The sequence below is a fragment of the Schistocerca gregaria genome, chromosome 7 (genome assembly GCF_023897955.1).
Source record: "Schistocerca gregaria isolate iqSchGreg1 chromosome 7, iqSchGreg1.2, whole genome shotgun sequence".
NCBI lineage: Eukaryota > Metazoa > Arthropoda > Insecta > Orthoptera > Acrididae > Schistocerca > Schistocerca gregaria.
The window spans coordinates 344,099,691-344,127,600 of NC_064926.1; the positions used below are offsets into that span (position 1 = coordinate 344,099,691).

The following is a 27,910-nucleotide window of genomic DNA, read 5'->3' on the forward strand; positions in this document are numbered from 1 at the left end:
ATGCGGGTTGTGTGATGAATGCCGCATTTGTTGTAGTTAATCTGCTTAAAAAGCAGGGCTCATAGCGTCCGTCCACTGGATGATCGCTTTGGCCTTGATTTTAGGACCACACAACACTGCGGTTAACGGTTATTGAAGCTCAGTTAAATGGGGTAGGTGACACCCGTGAGATTTCACTATTCCTTGAAAGAGACACGGTTCCGTAGCAGCTTCCGGTCGTGAAATCCTCAATACAGCCTCTACCTTTTTAGTGAGTGATAACGACCCTGCTGGCTAGATTAGACGTCCAAAAATATGTAATCTCAGGTTGCCCAGAACACACTTGGCAGTATGTAATACAATCTTGTAATGATCCAAGTGTTGAAGGGTTTCGACCAAGTGGTGTTGTTTGTGTTGCTGTGTTGAAAATACAAGGACGTCTTCAAGACAAACTTTGAAGCGCTACGTTTATAAATACCTGTCAAGTCTGCGTAGCTTTGTGTACGTCGAATGTCATGAAAAGAGTCTCAAAGAGGCCAAATGGCGTAATTATAGCCGTCTTCAGTGTGCCCTCTTCAGCCACAGGAATTTGTGTCTAGGTCTTGGCACAATTTAGCACGAAATACAATTGTGGCACATAAAGCATAGTTATAGTCTCTCAACAGTGGTATAGGATAATGATCTAGCACCCTTCTACATCTACATCCACATACACACTCTACGAGCGATCGTAAGGTGCTGACGGAGGTTCCCTGAGCCACTACTCCTCATTCCCTTTCCTGTTCCACTTGCAAACAGAGCGAGGGAAAGACGACTGTCTAAATGCCCGTTTGGCAGTGAGCTTCAAATGCTGGTTCTCTAAATTTTTTAATAGTGTTTCTCATAAAGAACGTCGCCTTCCCTCCAGGGATTCCCACTTGAGCTACCGAAGCATCCCCGTGACACGTGTTGTTCGAAACTACCAGTAACAGGTCTAGTAGCCCGCCGCTAAATTGTTACGATGTCTTCCTTCAGTTAGACGTGGTACGAATCCCAAACACTCGAGCCCTACTAAAGAATAGGTCGCCCCAGCATCCTACATGCAGTCTCGTTTAAAGGTGAACCAGTCTTTCCTGAAATTCTTCCAGTAAACCGAGATCGATCATTCACCTTCCCTAACACAGTTCTCACGTGCTCGTTCCATTTCATATCGCTTTGCAACGTGACGTCCAGATATTTAATAGAGTTCACTGTGTCAAGCAGGATACTAGTAATACTCCAGAATTACAGATTTGTTCTTTCGACTCATTCACATTAACTTACATTTTTCCACATTACCACATTACCATCAGCAAGCAACCGCAGATTGCTGCCTACTCTGTGCGCCAAACCATTTATGTATACAGAGCACCACAGTGGTCCTATCGCACTTCCCTGGGACACTCCTGACGACATCCTTATCTCTAATGAACATTCGTCATTGAGGACAGTATACTGGGTTCTTCCACTTCGAGCCATATTCCATATGTCGTACCTTCGTCATCAGCCTGCAGTGGGGCACCGTACCAAATACTTTCCTGAAATACAGTAATAGGGAATCGGCCTGTTGCCTTCATCCATAGTTCGCAGTATATCATGTAGGAAATGGACAATCTGAGTTTCGGACGAGCAGTACTTTCTAAAACTATGTTGATTCGTGGAAAAAAGCTTCTCAGTCTCACGAATATTATGTTCAAGCTGAGAATACGTTCACGGATTCTGCAGCAAGCCGAAGTCAGGGTTAGTGGTCTGCAAATTTTCGGGTGCGTTCTGTTACCATTCTTGTATACTGGAGTCACGTTCATTTTTCCAGACGCTTGGCACTTTGTGTTGGGCGAGAGATTCACAACAAATGCAAGCTAGGTAAGGGGCTGATGCAGTATTGTACCTGTGATTTTTTTTTCAAATCTGTCAGTTGTTTCTCTGCGCCAGGGATGCTTGTTACTGTGTAGCCTATACGAGATTCTGTCCGATGGTCAAATAACGGTACGTTTGTATTATTCTCTTGTGTGAAAGATACCTTGAACGTGAAATTTAAACCTCAGGCTTTCGATTTGCTATCTTCAGCGGTCATACGAGACTAGTCAACATGGGACTGAAGGGAAGCGTTTGACGTGCTTATTGATTTCACATAGGACCAATATTTTCTCTGGTTGTTGTATGCTTTGCGCATAGATATTTTCACAGACGCACGAACCTCTACTAGTCTTTGCCTGTCGTCATTTGCGGTTTCTCTTTTGAACCGACAATGCAACAGCCTCTGCACCCTCAGCATCTTCTGAATTTTGTTATCAAACCATGGTGGGTCTTTTCCATCCTTTATCTACTTATTAGGAACATACGTCTCCAGACCACGATTACAGTATACTTAAACTTTGCCCCTAATTCCTATAGATCCATTTTGCTGGAACTAAGCGACGTCATTTCACTGTCTAAGTGAGATGATAACAGCTGCTTATTTGGTCTGTCTTGCTGAGACACTCTCCTAGCCATCTTGACTGAATTATTAACTTTCGTAACCATAATTGCTATAATAACATCATGATCACTAATCTCCATTTTTTACTGACATTGACGATAAGATCCGGCCTATATGTAGCTACAAGATCTAAGATTTCCCATTTGGTGTGGCTGCCGAGCTACTTGCTCAAGACAGTTTTCAGAAAACGTTTCAAAAGTATTTCGCGTCTAACTACGTAGGTTAAAATCGTTCTAGCGTTAAGAACGCAAGGACGCGGTAATCTATCTGTGGCGCCAAGCGCAACACCTTTTGAGCACTACGTGTAGATGAGACGACCATGGACTACTAGAAGTGCAGATGGTACCCTCCTTCAACATAGTATCGATTTCTTCCTGGCAATAGCCAAGGCGTATGGCCCTACATGAAACTGGTGGGGTTGCAGTAGTCTTAATACAGTGAACAGTGCTGTGACGTATCTCGTTCAGGGAATTGTTCCAGCAGCTCGACCTATCTGCTCCCTACCGACGCCGGCCGAAGTGACCGTGCGGTTCTTGGCGCTACAGTCTGCAACCGAGCGACCGCTACGATCGCAGGTTCGAATCCTGCCTCGGGCATGGATGGGTGTGATGTCCTTAGGTTAGTTAGGCTTAAGTGCTTCTAAGTCTAAAGGATTGATGACCTCAGATGTTAAGTCCCAAAGTGCTTAGAGCAATTTGAACCTTTTGAATGGCGCAATTGCGAACTGAATTCCGTCTGCCGGGTCCACTATGGTGTCTAGTGACATCACTACTTGGGACGCTGCAGTGACCTTCACTTGAGCTGGCAATAGGCTGCTCCATAGGATGCGCAGCAATGTCCTCACCACCGCGCTCGTGTTGACCTCACTGCCCAGATGTGGGAGATATTGAGATGGCATTCCGAACCAGACGCCCTCCTGTGTAAGTATTTGCCTCGCACGCTGTTCCTGTGAGACGGACACACTGCCTTGAGGTTCTCGTATGACTCTGTTGCAAGAGGTGGTGGTGGTTAGTGTTTAACGTCCCGTCGACAACGAGGTCATTAGAGACGGAGCAGAAGCTCGGGTTAGAGAAGGATTGGGAAGGAAATCGGCCGTCCTCTTTCAAAGGAACCATCCCGGCATTTGCCCGAAACGATTTAGGAAAATCACGGAAAACCTAAATTAGGATGGCCGGAGACGGTGTTGCAAGACGTGTTATTATTATATCGTGGACTTCAGCTACTCCAGCGCAGATAAAACTTGTCTGTACTTGAGTAGTACGGTCGAAGTGGGGTAGTCGCACAGCGATCCTTGATACGACGGATACGTCTCCCATCGAGGAAAATTTCGGCTCTTAAGAAGTCGTCGTAAGTTTTCTGGTATTGCAGATCTATTCTCACTGTCTGGTTCACGTCACGATTGTTGCAAGACTAGATGATAGACTTCAGAATCGAATATTATAAGGATTCGTAAAATCAACCAGGCACAGACACAGAATATAATTTCCGAGGCTCTGTTATAAAACAATTATTTTAAGCAAACCACAGATAAGCTTATAAAGACTCGTTCAATAGTTGTGTCGAGCGGTAATCTGAATATGATTTTAATCGAGGAAGTGACAATTGCTACAGAATTAAACTGGATCGTCCAGACTTGAATGATAACTAACAGAAATTCTATACCGGAAATTAACAGCCACCGGGCGTCGCAGGACACCAGAGACAGAGAATGATAACAGAGTTCCTGGCGGTCAACGTGTGAACTCCTTTGACAGCTACGGCGACGTATCAGCTGACGGCTTGTCGAAGATGCGTGCCGATGTATGCCGCTACATACTGTATAAAATCGTCTAGTGTACGAAGGAGAATGTTGAAAACAAGCACCACAGAAACTTATCAGCATTAGCGTTATCGCTTTGTACACCACCAAAATGACTTTTGCAGCCTGGATATGTTTTCGCGTAACAGAGCCATAGCAGCAGCAGTGAAATCACAATGCTTGGGTACGTAGGTTCACTTAGTAATCAGGACAATCTAGATAGCCCTAAGTTGTTCTTAGGAGGTTCTTTTCCGTGATCTGGGCTGCAATGGGGAAAGGGTGTGGAACGGAGAAGAGCCTGGGATTAGCAGGAAAGCGCTTTACTGTGTCCTTTATAATATCGCAACCACTGTAGCACTTTTCTCACTAGTAAGCGTTCTACAAGAACGACAGGCAATGGCAAACGCCAAGACCACTCCTGTCTTACCCTGAGATAGCTTGCGCTAGATCTGTATGGTTTCAGCATGTATTATCTCCGCTGTTTCAATCATGGCACATGGACGTCGCGAAAGGACCCAACCAGCTCTTCCCCAATCACTGGAAGCAAAATTGCAGTACAGCTATGCAAATGGAAAGCTTTTGTGCCAGTGGACAAACACAGTATTATTAACTGATGTAGTGATCACCACTCTGTTACCATACTGCACAGTTGGCGCTTAGTTTTCTTTTTTTGCTCGCCGGTTGGTGTGGCCGTGCGGTTCTAGGCGCGTCAGTCTGGAACCGCTTGACCGCTACAGTCGCAGGTTCGAATCCTGCTTCGGGCACGGATGTGTGCTATGTCAAAAAAAAATGCTTCAAATGGCTCTGAGCACTATAGGATTTAACATCTATGGTCATCAGTCCCCTGGAACTTAGAACTACTTAAACCTAATTAACTTCAGGTCATCACACAACACCCAGCCATCACGAGGCATAGAAAACTCCCTGACCCCGCCGGGAATCGAACCCGGGAACCCGGGTGTGGGGAAGGGAGAACGCTACCGCACGACCACGAGATGCAGGCTGTGATATGTTCTTAGGTTAGTTAGGTTTAAGTAGTTCTAAGTTCTAGGGGACTAATGACCTCAGATTTTAAGTCCCATAGTGCTCAGAGCCATTTGAACCCTTTTTTTTCTCCTCCAATTCTTAACGCTTCGCTTAAAAAATTACACCGGATTACTGTCACATGACACACAACTACCCAAAACGTAATCACCTACTCACATCTATAATGAAGGATGCTTAACAGTAAATATGGTCGTTTTTGCCAGCCATATACCAACTGTCGCCAGGCGGTGCGCGTTCGTCACAGCTTCGGGGTATATTGCCCTTCCAAAGTGTACGTGACCCGGCACTTGCTACTCCGATTTATATATTACGAAAGACAAAAACGATTAAGATGTCCACCTTACATGAAGCCAGTGCAACTTGGAAGACGGAAATGTGTATGTGTGTGTGTGTGTGTGTGTGTGTGTGTGTGTGTGTGTGTGTGTGTGTCAAACGATGAGTTTATCTTGGCACTTAAAGTGACTTATCCACAGCGATCTAAGTATGCGGAACTTAATGGAGTGGTTTGTTTCTCGAAATAAAGTGAGTGAAGTGTTCCTCAAATCACGAAACAGCAACCCCACTGCAGCTCCGAAAGTCCCGTGATTAATGAAAGACGTGGTGACCAACTCGACAGCAGACAGGAGCCTGATTCAGTAAAGTCAATTCAGGTCGTTGCAAGCAAACGTTCTTCATGCAACACCGGCACGTGTGAGATGACTTTAAACGATATTAGGATTACGCGATTACAAATTAAATTTAAAACAACGGGGAATTAAAGCAAATGTTTGAGAAATGGGACTCTGAGATTTAGTTCCATGATATACGGAGTGTGCTGGAAGTAGAAAGTAATGGTTGTTATTATAAGACCGGCTTTGTGTATTTATTCGTGCCTTGCTTTCAGTGTAAGACTCTCAGTGATAGTTTACAACTGTGGAGTGGGCTAAGTGCACTGGATTCCCTGTTGTTTCAGATTGTCATGGCTAGCAGTGATCTTATTACTAAAGCTGACCTCTACGCTTTCCTGCACCCCTGGCTGGGAGAAGGTCTTCTCACGAGCACAGGTGAGTACTGGAAACTTCTAGTATGTACCATTAACGTCATAGGCGGAAAGAGATGTTGCGTATGTGGTCGGCAGAATATTATCGCCAGGTAATTACTAACAGTGCCATTATATCTTTCTTTGTTCTAATCATCTACTTTTCGACTGCTTTGTTAGCCTTACCCATTTTTAAGTACTCTGGGCAAGTTACTTCACATGTTAATTCAGTCTGTATCGAACTAAACATTCCTTATTTAATATTTTCATATTTTTGCTTCTTTGGGTACTCCTGAAGCAGAAAGAAAGAACATTCCATGCATGTGTTTCCGCCACTCGGTGGTCAAGGGACACAGTACCAATCATCTCATCATTAGGTGCTCTGTCGCCAGTGGCGGATACAGAGAAACCTCAAGGAGGGGGCGCTAAAGATGTCTTGAGCTACCTTCACTTTTACCGTAATACAAAATAATCAAGTCACATGCTAAGTTTCTGAAAGTTTTATTTAAACTGATTATACACATACGGGGTCGTAGTGACCGCGCCAAATATTTCACAAATTAAGCATCAAAAGAAAAAATTACAAAAAACGTAACGTGTCTAGCTTGAAGGGGGAAATCAGATGGCGCTATGGTTGGCCCACTAGATGGCGCTGCCATAGGTCAAACGGATATCAACTGCCTTTTTTTAAACAGGAAACCCGATTTTTTATTACATATTCTTGTAGTACATAAAGAAATATAAATGTTTTAGTGGGACCACTATTTGCGCTTCGTGATAGATTGCACTGTAAAAGTCACAAACGTGTAAGTACGTGGTATCACGTAGCATTCCGCCAGTGCGGACGGTATTTGCTTCGTGAAACATTACCCGTGTTAAAATGGACCGTTTACCAATTTCGGAAAAGGTCGGTATCGTGTTGATGTACGGCTATTGTGATCAAAATGCCCAACGGGCGTGTGCTATGTATGCTGCTCGGTATCCTGGACGACATCATCCAAGTGTCCGGACCGTTCGCGGGATAGTTACGTTATTTAAGGGCACATGAAGTGTTCAGCCACATGTGAAACGTCAACCACGACCTGCAACAAATGATGATGCTCAAGTAGGTGTTATAGCTGCTGAAGCGGCTAATCTGCACATCAGTACCAGACAAATTGAGCGAGACTCGGGAATCTCAAAAACGTCGGTGTTGACAATGCTACATCAACATCAATTGCACCCGTACTATATTTCTATGCACCAGGAATTGTATGGCGACGACTTTGAACGTTGTGTACAGTTCTGCCACTGGGCACAAGAGAAATTACGGGCCGATTTTTTGCACGCGTTCTATTTAGCGACGAAGTGTCATTTATCAACAGCAGTAACGTAAACCGGCATAATATGCGCTATTGGGCAACGGAGAATCCACGATAGCTGCGACAAGTGGAACATCAGCGACCTTGGAGGGTTAATGTAAGGTGCGGCATTATGGGAGGAAGGATAATTGGCCCCCATTTTATCGATGGCAATCTAAATGGTGCAATGTATGCTGATTTCCTACGTAATGTTCTACAGATGTTACTACAAGATGTTTCACTGCATGACAGAATGGCGATGTACTTCCAACATGATGGATGTCCGGCACATTGCTCACGTGCGCTTGAAGCGGTATTGAATAGAATATTTCATGACTTGTGGATTGGTCGTCGAAGCGCGCTCACCGGATCTGACGTCCCAGGATTTCTTTCTGTGGGGTAAGTTGAAGGATAATTGCTATCGTGATCCACCTACAACGCCTGACAACATGCGTCAGCGCATTGTCAAAGAATGTGCGAACATTACGGAAGGCGAACTACTCGCTGTTGAGGGAATGTCGTTACACGTATTGCCAAATGCATTGAGCTTGACGGACATTATTTTGAGCATTTATTACATTAATGTGGTATTTACAGGTAATCACGCTGTAACATCATGCGGTCTCAGATATGATAAGTTCACGAAGATACATGTATCGCATTTGAACAACGGAAATAAAATGTTCAAACGTACCTACGTTCTGTATTTTAATTTAAAAAACCTACCTGTTACCAACTGTTCGTCTAAAATTGTGAGCCATATGTTTGTGATTATTACAGTGCCATCTGTCACAAAGCGAAAAAAGTGGTCCTACTAAAACATTCCTATTTCGTTACGTACTACAGCGATATGTAATAAAAAATGGGGGTTCCTCTTTTTTTTTTAAAAAAAAAAAGAGCACTTGATATCTGTTTGAACTATGGTAGCACCATCTAGCGGGCCAACCATAGCGCCATCTGGTTTCCCACTTCAAGCTAGACCAGTTTCGTTCTTGGGAGTTTTTTCGTTTGACGCTTATTTCGTGAGATATTTGGCCCGGTCACGATCAATGGACCACCCTGTATACAAGACAATGCCATCTTATGAAAGGAAAAAGTTACATTTGTTGTTCTCTTCCTTAAAAGATGAACTCTGTGCGCCTCTTCTTCTACTCGATAACTCGATTCATCCGAGTAGACTGACGAAAACAACGAACGAACAGCGTGCGGGCTGACTGGAGGGGGCGGCGTGGGTGGCAATGCGAGAGGTCCCGCAAGGGGGAGGGGGCTACCGGTGGAGGAGTGCCCCATGCGCCCCTCATGTGTGTCCACCACTGCCTGTCGGGCTGCCTCCTGAGAGCGTGTCTGTGACTTATGTCCGCTCCCATTGCGCCTCTGGGTTGGAATTCCATACGCCCGAAAGCGGGCGCCGGTGGAGTCGGTGGCGGTGTTTACAAAGGCGGTCGTAGAGGCGGTATAACGTCGGCGTCATAGCTGCTGGCGCTCCACCCACCTTTTGGGTCAGCTCGTTGTGTTTGCTGAATATGTTACTCTGCACCTTTATCACACAGAGAGCGGATTCGCAGACCTTGTTGAGAATGTAGCTGCAGTCGTTGCTCATCAGTTGGTTCTTGGTCGGTAACTGGATGGCTGCTTTTACAATAGCCGCAAAATGTAGATATTTGTCCCAAAATTCATTTACGGTTTATTCCACAGAACGACATGCCACTGTACCGTTGGACACCAAGTACAGGCAATATACTGGGTGATCAAAAAGGAAGTATAAATTTGAAAACTGAATAAATCACCGAATAATGTAGATAGAGAGGTACAAATTGACACACATGCTTGGAAGACATGGGTTTTTATTAGAAGCAAAAAAATACAGAAGTTCAAAAAAGTATATTGCTAGACGCGTGAAAGATCTCTTGCGCGCGTCGTTTGGTGATGATCGTGTGCTTAGCCGCGACTTTCGTCATGCTTGGCCTACCAGGTCCCCAGACCTGAGTCCGTGCGATTAATGGCTTTGGGGTTACCTAAAGTCGCAAGTGTATCGTGATCGACCGACATCTCTAGGGATGCTGAAAGACAACATCCGACGCCAATGCCTCACCATAACTCCGGACGTGCTTCACAGTGCTGTTCACAACATTATTCCTCGAGTACAGCTGTTGTTGAGGAATGATGGTGACATATTGAGCATTTTCTGTAAAGAACGTTATCTTTGCTTTGTCTTACTCTGTTATGCTAATTATTGCTTTTCTGATCAGATGAGGCGCCATCCGTCGGCCATTTTTTGAACTTTTGTATTTTTTTGGTTCTAACAAAACCCCTTGTCATTCCAAGCATGTGTCTCATTTTGCTCCTCTCCATCTAAATTATTCCGTGATTTATTCAGTTTTCAAATTTATACTGACTTTTTGATCACCCGGTACAGGTGGATTATTGTTTCATTGCTGTATTTCTTCATACAAGAATTTTCTACGGGGCCAAATCCTTTGCCCGTTATGTTATAGGATAAGTCGTAAAAATCTTTTTCTTCTTATAAGAGCTCCGTAACATGGAAGACGCTGTGATGGAAGGCCGTCAGTGGCGAGTCAAAGTAATGATCCTGGCACCGGCTTAAACCTGGTAGTCGACTACGCTCGTACTGCCGTTGTTTCCTTATTCGTAAAACCTCCACAGCCCTGAAACGACACTACAGACAAACTTCGGCTTCAATTCCACTTTCTGATGCCTCTGTCTAGTGTACAAAATAATGTACAAGCAGTTCAGTTATGTGAATGATCAACGGCACGAGGATAGAGAAAGCAGTGGAAACCACTGCATTAAGGACACATAACATATATCCACAGGATGTAATTGAAAACATTTAATAATGATCTCTCCTACGGCTAAAAATTCCGGATTTGTCCCATTTAGGATCTCCGGGGTGGGGTGGGGGGTTGGGGGAGTGCCAAAAAGGAGGTGGCCATGAGGAAAAGATGGAACAATCAACGCGAGCATAACATTGTACAAGTCACAGATTGTAAGGACAGAGGTTTGAATGTAGTACTTAAGCTAAAAAATTCGAAAAATGAAATGCAGAGGCTCATTTTAGATATATTGAGTGTCAGTAAAATGAAACAGAAAGAAGATACCGTTTCTGGTCAGACGAATGTGGGGTAGTATCAACAGCACCAAAAAATGGTATAACTGGAGTAGGATTCATTATAAATAAGAGAGTAGGCCATTAGAGTGAGCTAGTGTGAACAGTTCAGTGATAGGGTTGTTCTCATCAGATTCGACAGCAAGCGAACACCGACAACAATAAATCAGTTAGACGTGCCGGCGTCGCAAACAGAAGACGAAGAAGCAGGTGAAGTATGAGGATACTGAACGGATAATTTAGTGTGCAAAGGAGACGAAAATCTAATAGTCATGGGGGAGCGGAATGCGGTTATACGGGAATGAGAGAGGAGAGGAACTGAGTTCTGCAATGAATTTCAGACGGTAATAGTCAATACTTTATTCAAGAATTACAGGATGAGGAAGTATACATGGAAATGACTGGAGATACATGAAGATTGCAACTGGAATATCTCATGGTCAGGCAGAGATTCCGAAATCAGATACTGGGTTTTAAGGCGTACCCAGGAGCACATATAGATTCAGATCACTATTTGTTAATGATGGAGAGCAGTCTGAAGTTTAAGAGAATCGTATGGAAGAATTAATGCGCAAGGAAACGGGATACTGAAGTACTAAGAAATGGTGAGGCGCGATTGAAGTGTGCTAAGGATGTGGATACTTTGATAAGAAATACCAGAGTAGACATTTCAGTTAAAGAGAACTGTACATCTCTGGAAATAGCAGTAACGGATGTTGGACAGTCAAACGTAGGTACAAGGAAGGTAGCTGCAAAGAAACCTGGGTAACAGAAGAAATACTTCACTTGATCAACGAAAAAAGAAAGTACAAAAATATTCTGAGAAAGACAGGAATACATCAGATAGGAATGAAACAAATGGATAGTGCAGGAAAGCCACGGTGAAACGGCTGCACACATGAAGAAACAGACGAAGAAATGATCGTCGGGAGGACTGACTCAGTATATAGGAAAGCCAAAGCACCCTTCGGTATAATTAAAAGCGGGACGGTAATATTAAGACTGCAATGGGAATTCCACTGCTAAAAGCAGAGGAGTGAATAAATGGAAAGAGTACATTGAAAGTCTCTACCAGGCGGAGGAATTGTCTGAAGACGAGATAGAAGAAGAAATTGGAGTTGATTTGGAAGACACAAGGGATCCAGTATTACAGTCAGAATTTGGAAAAACTCTGGAGGATTTGAAATCGAATAAGGCAGAAGGGATTGATAACATTCCATGGGAATTTCTAAAATCATTAGGATAAGAGACAAACAAATAACTGCTCACGTTGGTGTGTAGAATGTGTACTATGTGATCAAAAGTATCCAACAGCTGGCGGAAGTGACTTACAAATTCTTGGCGCCCCACATCAGTAATTCTGGATTTCAATACGGTGTTGGCCCACCTCTAGTCTTGATGACATCTTCCACTCTCGCAGGCATACGTTCAATCAGGTGCTGGAAAGTTTCTTGGGGAATGGCAGCCAATTCTTCACGAAGTGCTGGACTGAGGAGAGGTATCGATGTCGGTCGGTGAGGCATGGCACGATGTCGGCGTTCCAAAACAACCACTCCATAACACCACCGCCTCCGAATTTTTCTGTTGGCGCAACACAAGCTGGCAGATGATGTTCACCGGGCATTCACCATACCCACACGCTGATATCGGATCGCCACATTGTGTACCGTGATTCGTCACTCCACACAACCTTTTTCCGCTGTTCAATCGTCCAATGTTTACGCTCCTTACACCAAGCGGGACGTCGTTTGGCAGTTACCGGCCTAATGTGTGGCTTATGAACAGCCGCTCGATCATGAAATCTAAGTTTTCTCACCTCCCACCGAACTGTCACAGTACTTGCAGTGGATCTTGATGCAGTTTGGAATTCCTGTGTGATGGTCTGGATATATGCCTGCCTATTACACATTAAGACCCTCTTCAACTGTTAGTCGAAAGACGGGGTCGGCCTGTACGCTTTAGTGTTGTACGTGTCCCTTCACGTTTCCAGTTCACTACCACATCGGAAACAGTGAAACTAGGGATGTTTAGGACTGTGGAAATCTCGCGTACAGACGTATGACACAAGTGATACCCAGTCATCTGACCACGTTCGAAGTACTTGAGTTCCGCTCTGAGGCTCTGAGCACTATGGGATTTAACATCTATGGTAATCAGTCCCCTTGAACTTAGAACTAATTAAACCTAACTAACCTAAGCACAACACACAACACCCAGCCATCACGAGGCAGAGAAAATCCCTGACCCCGCCGGGAATCGAACCTGGGAACCCGGGCGCGGGAAGCGAGAACGCTACCGCACGACCACGAGGTGCGGGCTTGAGTTCCGCGTTGCAGCCCATTCACCTCTCTCGCTATGTCTAATGACTACTGAGGTCGCTGATATGGAGTACCTGGCAGTCGGTGGCAGCACAATACACCTAATATGAAAGACGTATGTTTTTGGGGGTGTCCAATACTTTTGATCAGAAATGGTTCAAATTGCTCTGAGCACGACGCGACTTCTGAGAATATCAGTCGCCTAGAACTTAAAACTAATTAAACATAACTAACCTAAGGACATCACACACATCCATGCCCGAGGCAGGAAGCGAACCTGCGACCGTAGCGGTCGCTCGGCTCCAGACTGTAGCGCCTAGACCCGCACGGCCACTCCGACCGGCACCTTCTGATCATATAGTGTATCAGTCTGGCGATGTAGCATCTGACTGTCGGAAAAATATCATCCACACAATTCCGAAGGTAACAAGGGGAGACAAGTGCGTGAACTATCACAGAATGAGCTTAACAGATTATGGAACCAATCTGCTGATAGGGAAAATGTATAAAATAATGGAAAAAACACTGAGAATTTGATAAATGACGTTCAGTTTTAACGTTAAGCTTGACAATGTGTGCTTTACCTAATAAAAGGCAAGACTGGTTCATAGGATTTGTCAAGGTAGAAAAAGCGTTCTGCAATGAAAAATAGTACAATGTTGTATAAGTTCTGGAATAAATAGGAGGTAGTTACACGGAAGGGTGATATACAATGTGGACAATTGAAAGTGAACAATAAGAGTGGAAGACGAAGAACGAGGTATGCAGCTTAAAAATCGTTTATGGTACTGACTCATTGCATCGGGCAAAAAAAATCGTTTATGGTACTGACTCATTGCATCGGGCAAACGGGAACAGAAGAGAAGCGAAGCGTTTGAAATATGGGAGAACGCTGAAAATACGTGGATTATTAAGATAAGGAATGAGGAGGTTCTCTGCAGCATCTGCGAAGAAGGAACACATGGAAAACACTGACACGTATAAGAGACAGAATGTTACGACATGTATTAAGACATCAGAGAATAAACTTCATGTAACTATAAAGAGCTGTACAAGAAAAAAATTGTACCGGAAGATACAGACTGGAATATATCCAACAAATAATTGAGGACGCAAAAGTTCTGTCATATCTGATATAATCAAATGTGCTTTCTAGCATTGTTTTGTTTCTCTTCGACCCTAAGTGTTTTCTGTTTCATGGCTACAAACTTCAGCTTTAAGAACTTTAATTGAAATTTATTGTGACTTGTTCAAACGATATTTGAAATATTTAGGAAGTCATAATCTTCCCTATGACATAAAGAATATATGGTTTATTCGCTGTAATAGTTCTTATATTCCAGGAACAAAGTGGCATTCACATCGAAAGATGATTACTCCCGCCTTCCACTTTACCATTCTCGATAATTTCATTGAAGTGTTCGTGGAGAAATCAGAAGTATTGGTAAAGCTTCTGAAGTCGAAAGCCGATGGACAAGCCTTCGACATTTATCCGCACATCACACGCTGTACCCTCGATATCATATGCGGTAAGTTATTATGGAAAATAAGATACAGAGAACCTAAATGAAAGAACCGCACTATAGTAACACCACACTCGCTTATCTTACGCTTTATTTTAGTAGTTGATACAAAGCACATTTGTGAGTATAAATGTGAGCCGAGTTTACTACATCATTTTGGCGATACGCAACCCTTAATTTGCAGTAAGGTACATAAACTACTTCCAATTACATCTACAGCTGAGGTAAGTACCCGAAAGATATTTCACAAGTCACCGTTGCAACTAACACTTATTCGTGAAGTTAGGTGTGTTATGAATTTACTCTGACTTTGGAATCAGAAATTAAAACACTCATCTGACACTGAGACCGTTAAAATGTGTTTTTGGTACATTATACTCATAATTTTTTTCCATTAGAGTCATGCTTAGAACGATGGATGAACTGTGATACTTACAGCAACAGATATGAACCACAACAATTTTTCAATCACAATGTAATCTAAAGAACATTATTCTCGAAGTTAATCGTCCTCTATTTTGAGTGGCTGGTATATAACGGAGCGCAGTGCCCTTCTCGTTTGTTTGTGCCGCTATTGGTAGGCGTGGATAAAAATTTCGGTGTAGTTGGTGGGAATAGTGTGATTAAAATGCTCGTAGACTGCTGATTCTATATTTATCCCTGCCATTAACTCATCCTGTAAAAGAATAAGTACTCAAATCCATATGTAGAGTTTTATATCTCACCCTTTAATGATGGAAACATTTATTAGACCTCAAATGTTGCTACAATATTCACATCAGGCATAATGGCGGTCTCAACGTTGAAATTCTGTACACGTCTTCCCTTTTGCTCTGCCATAGAGGAGAGAGTAAATCTTACTTCATGCATTAAAACAGAGGATGGATTCAAAACAAAAAGTGGGCAGCGGAGAGAACAATATGCATCAAGCGCTTTTGCCACACAGACTGTTACCTACTTCGACGAACAAAAAACTAATAATACAATATGATATACCACAGATCAGTGTTAGCCGTATAAAGTATTGCTCAGAATTCTGAAAAGTCAATTGTAGTTTGTCAACTCCCTCCCTCCTTCATTTTTTTCTCATGTTGCTTTGCAGTAATTTCGTTCTGTAGTTACATCTACATCCATACTCCGCAAGCCACCTGACGGTGTGTGGCGTTGGGTACCAAGAGTACCTCTATCGGTTGTCCCTTCTATTCCAGTCTCGTATTGTTCGTGGAAAGAAGGATTGTCGGTATGCTTCTGTGTGTGCTCTAATCTCTCTGATTTTATCCTCATGGTCTCTTCGCGAGATATACGTAGGAGGGAGCAATATACTGCTTAACTCTTCGGTGAAGGTATGTTCTCGAAATTTTAACAAAAGCCCGTACCGAGCTACTGAGAGTCTTTCACTGGAGTTTATCTATCATCTCCGTAACGCATTCGCGATTACTAAATGAACCTGTAACGAAGCGCGCTGCTCTCCGTTCGATCTTCTCTCTCTCTTCTTTCTTTTTGGTCATCAGTCTACTGACTGGTTTGATGCGGCCCGCCACGAATTCCTTTCCTGTGCTAATCTCTTCATCTCAGAGTAGCACTTGCAACCTACGTCCTCAATTATTTCCTTGACGTATTCCAATCTCTGTCTTCCTCTACAGTTTTTGCCCTCTACAGCTCCCTCTAGTACCATGGAAGTCATTCCCTCATGTCTTAGCAGATGTCCTATCATCCTGTCCCTTCTCCTTATCAGTGTTTTCCACATATTCCTTTCCTCTCCGATTCTGCGTAGAACCTCCTCATTCCTTACCTTATCAGTCCACCTAATTTTCAACATTCGTCTATAGCATCACATCTCAAATGCTTCGATTCTCTTCTGTTCCGGTTTTCCCACAGTCCATGTTTCACTACCATACAATGCTGTACTCCAGACGTACATCCTCAGAAATTTCGTCCTCAAATCAAGGCCGGTATTTGATATTAGTAGACATCTCTTGGCCAGAAATGCCTTTTTTGGCATAGCGAGTCTGCTTTTGATGTCCTCCTTGCTCCGACCGTCATTGCTTATTTTACTGCCTAGGTAGCAGAATTCCTTAACTTCATTGACTTCGTGACCATCAATCCTGATGTTAGGTTTCTCGCTGTTCTCATTTCTAGTACTTCTCATTACCTTCGTCTTTCTGCGATTTACTCTAAAACCATACTGTGTACCCATTAGACTGTTCATTCCGTTCAGCAGATCATTTCATTCTTCTTCACTTTCACTCAGGATAGCAATGCCATCAGCGAATCGTATCATTGATATCTTTTCACCTTGTATTTTAATTCCACTCCTGAAAATTTCTTTTATTTCCATCATTGCTTCCTCGATGTAGAGATTGAAGAGTAGGGGCGAAAGGCTACAGCCTTGTCATACTCCCTTCTTAATACGAGCACTTCGTTCTTGATTGTCCACTCTTATTATTCCCTCTTGGTTGTTGTACATATTGTATATGACCCGTCTCTCCCTATAGCCTACCCCTACTTTTTTCAGAATCTTGAACAGCTTGCACCATTTTATATTGTCGAATGCTTTTTCCAGTTCGACAAATCCTATGAACGTGTCTTGATTGTTCTTTAGCCTTGCTTCCATTATTAGCCGTAACGTTAGAATTGCCTCTCTCGTGCCTTTACTTTTCCTAAAGCCAAACTGATCGTTACCTAGCGCTTTCTCAATTTTCTTTTCCATTCTTCTGTATATTATTCTTGTAAGCAGCTTCGATGCATGAGCTGTTAAGCTGATTGTGCGATAATTCTCGCACTTGTCAGCTCTTGCCGTCTTCGGAATTGTGTGGATGATGCTTTTCCGAAAGTCAGATGGTATGTCGCCAGACTCATAGATTCTACACACCAACGTGAATAGACGTTTTGTTGCCACTTCCCTTTAATGATTTTAGAAATTGTGATGGAATGTTATCTACCCCTTCTGCCTTATTTGACCGTAAGTCCTCCAGAGCTCTTTTAAATTCCGATTCTAATACTGGATCCCCTATCTCTTCTAAATCGACTCCTGTTTCTTCTTCTATCACATCAGACAAATCTTCACCCTCACAGAGGCTTTCCATGTATTCTTTCCACCTGTCTGCTCTCTCCTCTGCATATAACAGTGGAATTCCCGTTGCACTCTTAATGTTACCACCGTTGATTTTAATGTCACCAAAGGTTGTTTTGACTTTCCTGTATGCTGAGTCTGTCCTTCCGACAATCATATCTTTTTCGATGTCTTCACATTTTTCCTGCAGCCATTTCGTCTTAGCTTCCCTGCACTTCCTATTTATTTCATTCCTCAGCGACTTATATTTCTGTATTCCTGATTTCCATCAATCAACTGAAGTATTTCTTCTGTTACCCATGGTTACCCTATGTTACCCTATGTTTTCCTTCCCAACTTTCTGTCCATTCCTCTTCAACTCTTCAACTCTTCTGCCTACTCTTCATCACTACTATATTGTGATCTGAGTCTATATCTGCTCCTGGGTACGCCTTACAATCCAGTATTGATGTATTTCTTACTGATCTCACTGATCCAACCTGCTGCATGTGCCTTGGCGTGCCTAAGCTTGATGTGTTCTGCTTGTATATTAAGAATCTGTCCATGGTAGTTTCATCCCCTATCTCTTCTATCAACCCTATCTGGTACGGATCTCATACTGCTGAGCAGTATTCAAGCAGTGGGCGAACAAGCGTACTGTAACCTACTTCCTTTGTTTTCGGATTGCATTTCCTTAGGATTCTTCCAATGAATCTCTGTCTGGCGTCTGCTTTACCAACCATCAACTTTATATGATCATTCCATTTTAAATCACTCCTAATGCGTACTCCCAGATAATTTATGGAATTAACTGCTTCCAGTTGCTGACTTGCTATTTTGTAGCTAAATGATATGGGATCTATCTTTCTATGTATTCGCAGCACATTACACTTCTCTACATTGAGATTCAATTGCCATTCCCTGCACCATGCGTCATTTTTCTGCAGATCCTCCTGCATTTCAGTACAATTTTAGATTGTTACTACCTCTAGATACACCACAGCATCATGTGCAAAAAGCCTGAGTGGTGACGTTGGGGCATGGGTAAGGAATGGTAAACAGGAAGAGCTCGCCTCGTTGCAAAATCTAATACTATTGACCAACGATAACTTGTCTCCTTACGAATGTTTATGTACCTCAAATTTAAGCAGAGAAATGTTGCTTTCAAAGAATAAAAGTTGATACAATTTTCCTTCATTCATTGATATCCGAAGTGACTCGCTTCTTAATAATACCTAGATCCAATGATTCATGTTTAAACAATGTAGTTTATTCCACTTTGACACTGATGTTTACCATAGATGTATTTCTTACTGATCTCACTGATCCAGCCTGCTGCATGTGCCTTGGTGCGCCTAAGCTTGATTTGTTCTGCTTGTATATTAAGAATCTGTCCAGGGTATATTCATCCCTTAACTCTTCTTGCTCTCATTTACACTTTTGTCATCATAACAGATGCTTATACAGATATTGTAGCTTGAGACACAAAAGACAGGTGAGGAACCAAGTCAAAGACCAGTTCATGCACTTTCCCCATTGTTATAGTTCACGTGTGGGATGGTGCATTATCTTAGTAAAGAGCACTATTTCCGAGCCAATTTTGATGTCTTTCCAGCAAACAAAGTTTTCAAATGACATTTCAATGAAGCGTTATATGGCTCAGTTGTGGTTCTGCCTTTTTCCAAGTAATCTATAAGGATTATTCCGTGGGAATTCCAATAAGATAGATCGCGTCACGTTACGAGCAGACAAAATGATCTTTGCCTTCTTCGGAGAACTTTCATCAGCCTCTGTACATTATTTTGACTACCGCTTTGACCAAAGCGTCTAATACTACATCCAGGCCTCAACAGTCACAGACCGGTGCAAAAAGTCTTTCTGATTGCGATTAAACGTCGCCAGACATTGTGTTGAAACGTTGTGACGTATGCGCTTTCCGTCGAATTTGGCTAATGCGGCACTCACCTAGTCCACAACTTCTTCGCAGTCTGTTCTCCATGCAGGATATTGTGCACTCGATCAGTAATCTGTCGAATTTTTATTCGGTGGTCTTGCATTACCATAACATGGATTTTGTCAGTGTTTACCATTGTTGTGACATCAACTGGACGGCCAGAGTGCGCTTCGTCTTCACTGCTTGTCTGACCACACTCAATTTCATTAATCTGAAAGTGTATGGTCTTCAGTGATGGTGCAGATTCCGCGTGAACTTCATTCAATTCTCTTTTAATATGAGAAACAGCCCAAGCCTTCAGATGGAAATGTTTAATAGCAGCACAAAAGTCGGTGTTCTCCATTTTCAGCAACAGTCAACACACCGACCAAAACAGTTTGTTGTTAACAATGAACTGCACGTTGTGCACTGTGAACCTTGGAATAATCAAGCTCACCAACCATGAAGGTTCTCTCACGGAAATTTTCCAGTGTTATAAAAACGTCCTCATACTTCTTAATTTACAAACAGTGCAGATGGAGTACACAGTGAAGGAATTAAAAGCGTTCCGTTCTTATAACGTGGAATATCAGAAGAAGAATGTCAAAATCCACTGATGCATAGTAGGAATCTTGCAGCACATGACATCTCTCTGTCCATAACTTCCAGGACGTTGCCGACAGACTGAAGATGCCCCAAAGCGTAGCCAACGACATACAGGGTTGAGGACTGCAGGCATAATGCAAAGCGCAGTGGGCTGGTGAAATGTCACGGTGGCGGCTGGCCTGCTATAGCACAATAGCCTGCTGTCTATGGCGCGGCGGGCTGCACTGCTGCTGCGCCACGCAACAACAAAGCCCCACGGCCCGACTGTGACACCTCACAGTCCAAGCGACGCTGCTTCTAGCATGTAGGCCGGCTGGTGTGACCGAGCGGTTCTAGGCGCTTCAGTCTGGAACCGCGCGACCGATACGGTCGTAGGTTGGAATCCTGCCTCGGACATGGATGTGTGTGATGTCCTTCGGTTAGTTAAGCATAAGTAGTTCTAAGTTCTATGGGACTGATGACCTCAGATTTTTAGTCCCATAGTGCTCAGAGCCATTTCAACCACTTTTTTTTTATTTTTATTTTTTTGCTAGTGTCAACCCTGCCATTCACCAAACCGTTGTGGTAACACCGCTTTGCAATCTGATAAATACCAGGTGCTAAAAGACGTTATGCCTATGACCTGATATTAAATGAAATTCTTCTTCTTCTTCTTTTGCTTACGTCTTTGTCCCGCAGTTTGCCGGCCGAAGTGGCCTTGCGCTTGTAGGCACTGCTGTCTGGAACCGCGAGACCGCTACGGTCGCAGGTTCGAATCCTGCTTCGGGCATGGATGTGTGTGATGTCCTTAGGCTAGATAGGTTTAACTAGTTCTAAGTTCTAGGGGACTAATGACCTCAGAAGTTGAGTCCCATAGTGCTCAGAGCCATTTGAACCATTTTTTCGCATGGTTGGCGTGGTTACAATCGGACTTGGCAAGGTTAATTTGAAGAGATGGCCGGATGACCTAGCTGCCGCCACTCTGAACCCTCCCCCCTCCCCTCCCGGGACGGAATCAGTGTACCACAGCTATCTGCGTCTAGTGTAAATCGTGAAATAGTTTGAAATAGCGCGAACGTGTTTCAAATGTCTGCGAGTCGTGTAACTGAGGCAGGACGTGGGGACCAACCCGGTATTCACCTCTTTCATAGCTTACACTAGACGCCGACAGCTGCGGTACACTATTTCCGTCCCATGGGCTACAGGTTTGTGACAGGAAGGGCATCCGGCCACCATTTGACACTAACATTGGGAAATCCATAGTAACAGGGTCGACCGCGAGTTGAAGTGGGACAAAGGCCCAAGCAAATGATGATGAATGTAGGATCACATACCCTAAATGTTATTTCTTCACTTCACAGTGAGAAGATATACTGCTTATTGTAATACCTTCTACCTAAGTGGCAAAAAGAAATAGCATTTCTGTGAATAAATAAAAACTAAAGCCGTGGACTATTTTTGCGGAATACATTTCCCCATTTCTAGAAAGGCACGTCGCTTTATCTATTACAATTTGGCTGTTGAGGGAGACTCATTAAACTGGCCATCTTTGTGTTTCATTGAATTGGAGCAGTGATAAACGAAATGCAAGGTACAGTGTATCTTGCATTATAATACGGTATAAAATTTAGTTTATAAATAATAATTTCTTGGTCTGTACTAACACAATAATTTTACGGTTGCATATCTTCACGGAATGCGATGTGTAAAAAAATTTTTTCTTAACTTTTAATTTGTTTCCTAACATGTTTCTATGTGCTTGTGTGCTCTGTACATACATTAATGAATTTAAGGAACATTACTTTATAGATATGTACTTTACTTTTATATATTATGAAGTTTCCTTAAACAGTTTTAAAGAGCTACAGAAAGTACAATTAGTGATATACCTTTCTCTTTCTTTTTTAACACGTCGCGCTATCTATCCTTGCTGTCAATGCTTATTTCCAGTTCATCAAACAGCATTAACGTGCGGTCATGAGTTTCCTGAGTTAGATATATATGGACTGTTGACACTTTTACTTTGTATGTACCACAATCTGGACAGAATCGACAGAGTAGTAAAATAAGACTGCAACAGTCGTAGAATGAATCTATTTTTATCTTTCTCATTTTATATCAATTCATTTTTCTTTAACCGCAAATCTGACGATTTAATTTAACAGTTATTTTTAATCTGTAACATGTCTCTCTAAATTACTCGAATAGAAAGGAAACTGAGCTGCCGTGGATTCGTGTTCGTGGTATAGAGTGGTGTAGCTTTCAAAGATAGTAACCTTTACCGCTGTTCATTTAATATATGGCACAAGCTCCGGGACAAGTCAACAGCCAAACTCAATAGCTGCTGGTGAATATGAAGGTACATGAAATAAAGAAATCTGTTGCTGTAAATAATATTGACGAAGAACGAGCCATTGCCTTGTGATATCTTTATTTCCATGTTTTCCATGTTTGCTAGTCCAGCTGTATTGCATGAAAGCTTCTGAGAAATTGCGAAAGGGAATAGAGATACTGAAAAAAGTGAAACTGTGAGGGGAAGGGGGATCTCAGCAGGTGCCTGAATAGCTCGGTAACAACTTTGCCAAGGATAGGCTAGCTGCAGGTTTGAGTCATGACCTTGTACATAGTTTTATTATCATGGGAAACAATAATATTTACCCATTTTCAGTGATAGAGTGCATATCTAACAACTGAACAGACAAGATAAATCATAGAATTATTTTGCATTTCTAGAATGAAGACTTCATTTTAATGATTTTTGCATTGATTAAAATGTATTACTTCATCTGTTAACAGAAACGGCGATGGGCACCCCTGTCGACGCACAAAACAGTGATGAATCTGCTTATGTGAACGCAGTTTACAGGTATATAATCCTTGACTAGAATACTTCCAAATGTGAGTTTGGTGTCAGGTGTAAACGTTCGGAGAAATCAGAGGATAAAAATAATTATTTAATTGTTTTTAGCCACTTTCTTCATGCCGAATATTTTTATGAAGAACAGATTCACCTGGGAATTTCCTGCTAAAAACAAGCTATTTCCCAGTTGAAATAGAGATTCTCGCAAATTTGCTTTACTTACCTCTTGTTTATGTCTTAAAACAGTGTACTTTTATGTACTATTTCATTTTAGGATTATAGACAGACAATGGTTAGGTAATTTGTAACAACCAATTGCATCAAAGAAGGTGTTTCTTTATTGTTCCATAACTGTTCCCATGTTATGTCACCCACTAATAAAGACCTCAATTAATGTTAAGAAATTAGTGCTACCAATGTATAAACTGTTGTGTTGATTGTAATAAACGTAACACTTTATTCCCGTCATCTTCATTTTCCGAAACAGTCTGTGATATATTAGGAGTTTCTGCAACTAAAGCTGCCATTTACACACGACATCAGAATACACTCATTCATTTTGAGCCTGTCACTACGGATGAAACATTCTCTTGAGTCCTTTGTTTCTAGTATATTAACCCGAGTGCATTGTTTTTTACCTCTAACGACTCTTTGTAGACACGTACCAGAAATGTCGCACTAATTCCCACATGCAATCACAATGTTACCATCCCAACTACCTGCTGAAAACCCTCGCCATCCAAACGTAGCTGACACCAGCAGCAGTCTCGTCATGTAGCAGCCACGAGTCATTGCTTATCATTTACTTTGCTTCATTGTTTACAGCATCGGCGAACTCACTATCAAAAGAATTCTTAACCCGTTGCTGCACAACGACTTCATTTTCCGAATGTCTAATATTGGAAAAGAATTCTACAGGAAACTTGACATTCTACATGAGTTTACGAGAAAGGTAATAGTTCTAAATCTAACGTATTCCACTGATAACAGTTCCTAAATGATGACACAGAATTAAGTTACGCACATACGTTTCACGTTTTGCAGAGAACATCATCAACTGATTCTCAAATGTCATTCGCATCATTCTGCACAATGAGAGATGATCCACCTTACTTTTAGAATCTTCCCATTTAAGCTAACTGAGGGATGGTGAAAAAAGTTGAATTTACAGGTGTAGGAAGCACGTGAAACAGTCGATTTGTCAACAGCACCGGGTAGTTATAATTAAAGGACAGTTTCTCACAGAGGTCGAGTGTGGGCTGTAATTACCGTACGACTAAAAACTTGCTACATATTCTAACGCGTTACGATGGAAAAAAATTAGTTCCAATTCTGGCCACCAGGTGCAAATCTGGCTCAGCGAATGCAAGAAAGACATATAGAAATGTTGCGTACGTAATGGGTTAGCAGCACTTGATGAACAAAATCCTTGTGGCCAAAATTCGAGGTATTTTTTTCCAGTGTAAACTGGTTCCACATCAACTCATTAGGACATCTGCCAAGTTTCTATGCCATTCGATAACTACAGCCTATACTGGACCTCTGTGAGTAGTTCTACTGTAAGTGTACCTATCCAGTACTTCGTTGGTGGTTGATGTACAACCATATCCACGCTTAAAGACAATTTAGAGGTTAATTCTAGAAGAAAGAGAGACTTTGGTTTCGTTATACAATATCTAGGCCCGGGTGACTGGACTGTTACGCAACTTTAATACTACCAACCTATGACTCCGTATGAGTAGTACGAAGCAGTCGCTAGTGTTTAGGCTGAGATCCTGTAGATATTGCGCGTCTCGAACAGTTGCATAATCTAATGTAATATACTGCTTAAATTTTAGAATGTAGGAAAAAACGTTGATTCTAAACGTTCCGAGCAAGCTATTATGATTAATTTCCAATAGTTACCACACTTGGACTTTTGATAGGATTATACTAATTTTCTATGAATCTGGAGAAGTGTCTCTTAGTCGTATAGTTCTTTCTCACGTGAAATGTGGTATATCTCCTAAAAATTTTGCACCCTGAATAACATACGAGAAATGGGAGCTTCTCTCTTGCGATACATTCCTATCCTCTTTAGATAATTTAATTCCTTGAAATAAGAGTATAACATAGCATGGCTTCTGGCTACGAGAACATAAAGTCATCTGAACATTTTTTAGCAAATAAGAATAAAAGCAAGGGAAAAACACGATCCATGAATATGAACTAGATGGTTCGTATGAGCTGCACGGTGTTTTGAAAGCCAGTGTGTGTGTGTGCGTGTGTCTTTGATTCCCCTGTTCCTGTAAACAAACTCAAATGTAGTGGAGATCCCTGACATCTGCCTAGGTAGTTGTGGGGTCAGCGCTGTGGATTCCTAACAGAAGAGACCGGATTCGATTCCCGGCCAGATCGGATATTATGTCTGTTTGGGGACTGTATGCTTTGTTGTCCTCACGTTTATATCGTCATAATTGACATTCCACAACCGAGATGGCTGTGAGGGCTCGTCCTGAAAACCAGTAAAAAGAGGAAAAAAGTCCCTGTAAGCTAGCAGTGCTGTGGGAAGTTCTCAGCTTGGAAGAATTGGGCCTCCAGCTGAAAGTAATAGCAGTCCATAGAGCAGAGAGGTGTTGCCATAGAGACGTTTACAAAATCTCGTTAAGTGATTGGATGAGGTAGTTGTATGAAGCTGCTGCGCTCAGCCCACTGCAACTCTGAGAGCTTACGCGACTCGAATATAGTGTGTGGACTCTGTAACCAATTACATGAGAGTCGTATGGTAGCATAAACAAATGAGAACTTACAGACCACAAGTAGATGAGCGAAGCAGGATAAAAAGCCCCACCGCCCTCTTACACTACTGGCAAATTATGTTAGTGTTTACGCTCCTGCCAAAGCAGAACAGACCTACCAGTCGTAGAGATCGCCGATCCCTTTTGGTGTTGTGAGGGCTGTACGCTGACCCCTTAACGAACCCCGGATTAGTCTCTTTACTCATTTCAGTGTAAGAAAAGAAAACAACGTGAAACGAGCAACACAAAGCAAAGTGGTGTATACAAAGTGTTCGACACCAGATGCTGCGCAATTTTTTGTTGAAGTTGGCGGTGGCGTAAACAGAGCCAGTTTTAAAGCCCAAGCGACACAGCTTCGGTCGCCAAGTTAATAGAGGAGGCAGGGGCACATAAGTACATGATTTTTAAACAGCGCATATCACAACAGAAGTGAGAACTGACGCAGGTGAAAGTGAAGGGAAATGGAGGGAGGGCGGTGGGGGACCAATGATGAATCGGCCCCACCTCTATCTCGATTTTAAGCAGCTACAGATTAGAACATCCGCTCTCTAATACTGGCATGTTATGGCGTCTGCTTATGTACGGGTTAGGAGAATATCCCTGCAGTTGTAAGTCCAATTAGGTGTTTCTTCATATCTTTCTCCCATTTACCTATTTATTTTCAGACAATGTAAATATTAATGTTTGTCTCTTTAAGTTAATTTTAAGGCAACTACTTTTAATAAATCACTGAGTAAGATGCTACGGCAACATTTTATCCAATGCCAAAATATTTTTCACATGTACCGGAACTAGTAGCCCACTATTCAGCCGTTGATGTAGTATACCAACATGACTTCCGTTACACGTATTATAGTGGAGGAGCACTCCGTATAAAACATTTTGGAAAAAAAATTGAGTTTCCCTTTTTAATGTCAAAATTCTATCGCTTAACAGTTTAATACATGTGGCTGTGGTTTAACTTCTGAAGCAGTATCACACGGACTAGCATTTAGTCTTATATTATTTTATGGAGGAAAATCCATCAACACTGGTGTTTTTTCAGTCGTGACGTTAAAATATTTTAACAAGGACCAATAAAAGAGTAAATTTGAAAAAAAAGTCATATTACCGCCTGAGCTGCTGGTAAAATGCTCCATTTATACAACCTGTTCCAGTCGTATAATCTTCATCAGGAACAGTGTTCACAGTATCATATAAGGCGAAATGTAAAATAGTTACCGTCAGGTGATAAAACCATGAACAAGACACTGTTGTCATATTGTAGTATAAATTACGTCGACAGTCTTTAAAAACTGTGCTATAGAGTGTACACATCCATGTTAAAACTGTAATCAGTATTAACGACATAATTTATTTTACGTATGATGACAGTGTATTGTTCATGGTTTTATCACCTGACGATAACAATGTTATGTTGTGAACATTTCACTGAACCTGATGATTCTCAGATGACTGAAACTAGTTGTATAAATAAAGTATTTTAGGAGCGGTTCAAGGTGGCAAATTGACTTTTTTTAAATATATAATAGCTGTTGGGCATTTCCTTCTGAAAATATACTGAACAGTCAATTATTTTATGTTATTGGCAGGTCATTAGAGAAAAGAAACTGTCGAAGATGATGGAGAAAACCGATGAGAAGACAGATGAAACAGGTACCAAAGTTTAATTACTAGTTTTGGATTGGTTTGTGGTAATGTAGAGCCGCGTTCGGATTGAGAAGCTGCTATTTTTACAGATAGGAAGCGGCGAGTGGCCTTCCTCGACATGTTGCTTGCCGAGTCTGAAGATGGCCAGAGGTTAACCGACCAAGAAGTACAAGAGGAAGTGGACACTTTCATGTTTGAGGTGAGCTACAGTAATTTAAGTTCAAGCACCATTCATTTGGAAGCAGTCTGTAGTCCCATTGCTTAGTCTGAGTATGTATTTAAACGCCAGAACAACAGCCAATATATTCTAAACTTTTTTGCCTCTCAAAACTTCTTTGTTTAATTGTTTCATTAGGATGTGACACTAAAAGTGGCATTCGACTCCCATTAACTGGGCAGCAAAGTA

General features: G+C 42.2%; 1 protein-coding gene across 2 annotated transcripts in view; it reads left to right on the forward strand.

Moving 5' to 3' along the window:
- Window positions 1-27,910, forward strand: part of LOC126282122 (cytochrome P450 4C1-like) — a 103,609-nt gene that overhangs the window by 32,751 nt on the left and 42,948 nt on the right. For both annotated transcript variants that reach the window (XR_007551330.1, XM_049981591.1), the window contains exons 3-8: window positions 6,274-6,364; window positions 14,468-14,653; window positions 23,014-23,083; window positions 23,903-24,029; window positions 27,447-27,510; window positions 27,594-27,703. Coding sequence is in view for 1 of the 2 variants with exons in the window: in XM_049981591.1 (XP_049837548.1) it covers window positions 6,274-6,364; window positions 14,468-14,653; window positions 23,014-23,083; window positions 23,903-24,029; window positions 27,447-27,510; window positions 27,594-27,703 (648 nt within the window). In the remaining variant the exon portion in view is untranslated. The remainder of the gene's footprint in view (window positions 1-6,273; window positions 6,365-14,467; window positions 14,654-23,013; window positions 23,084-23,902; window positions 24,030-27,446; window positions 27,511-27,593; window positions 27,704-27,910) is intronic.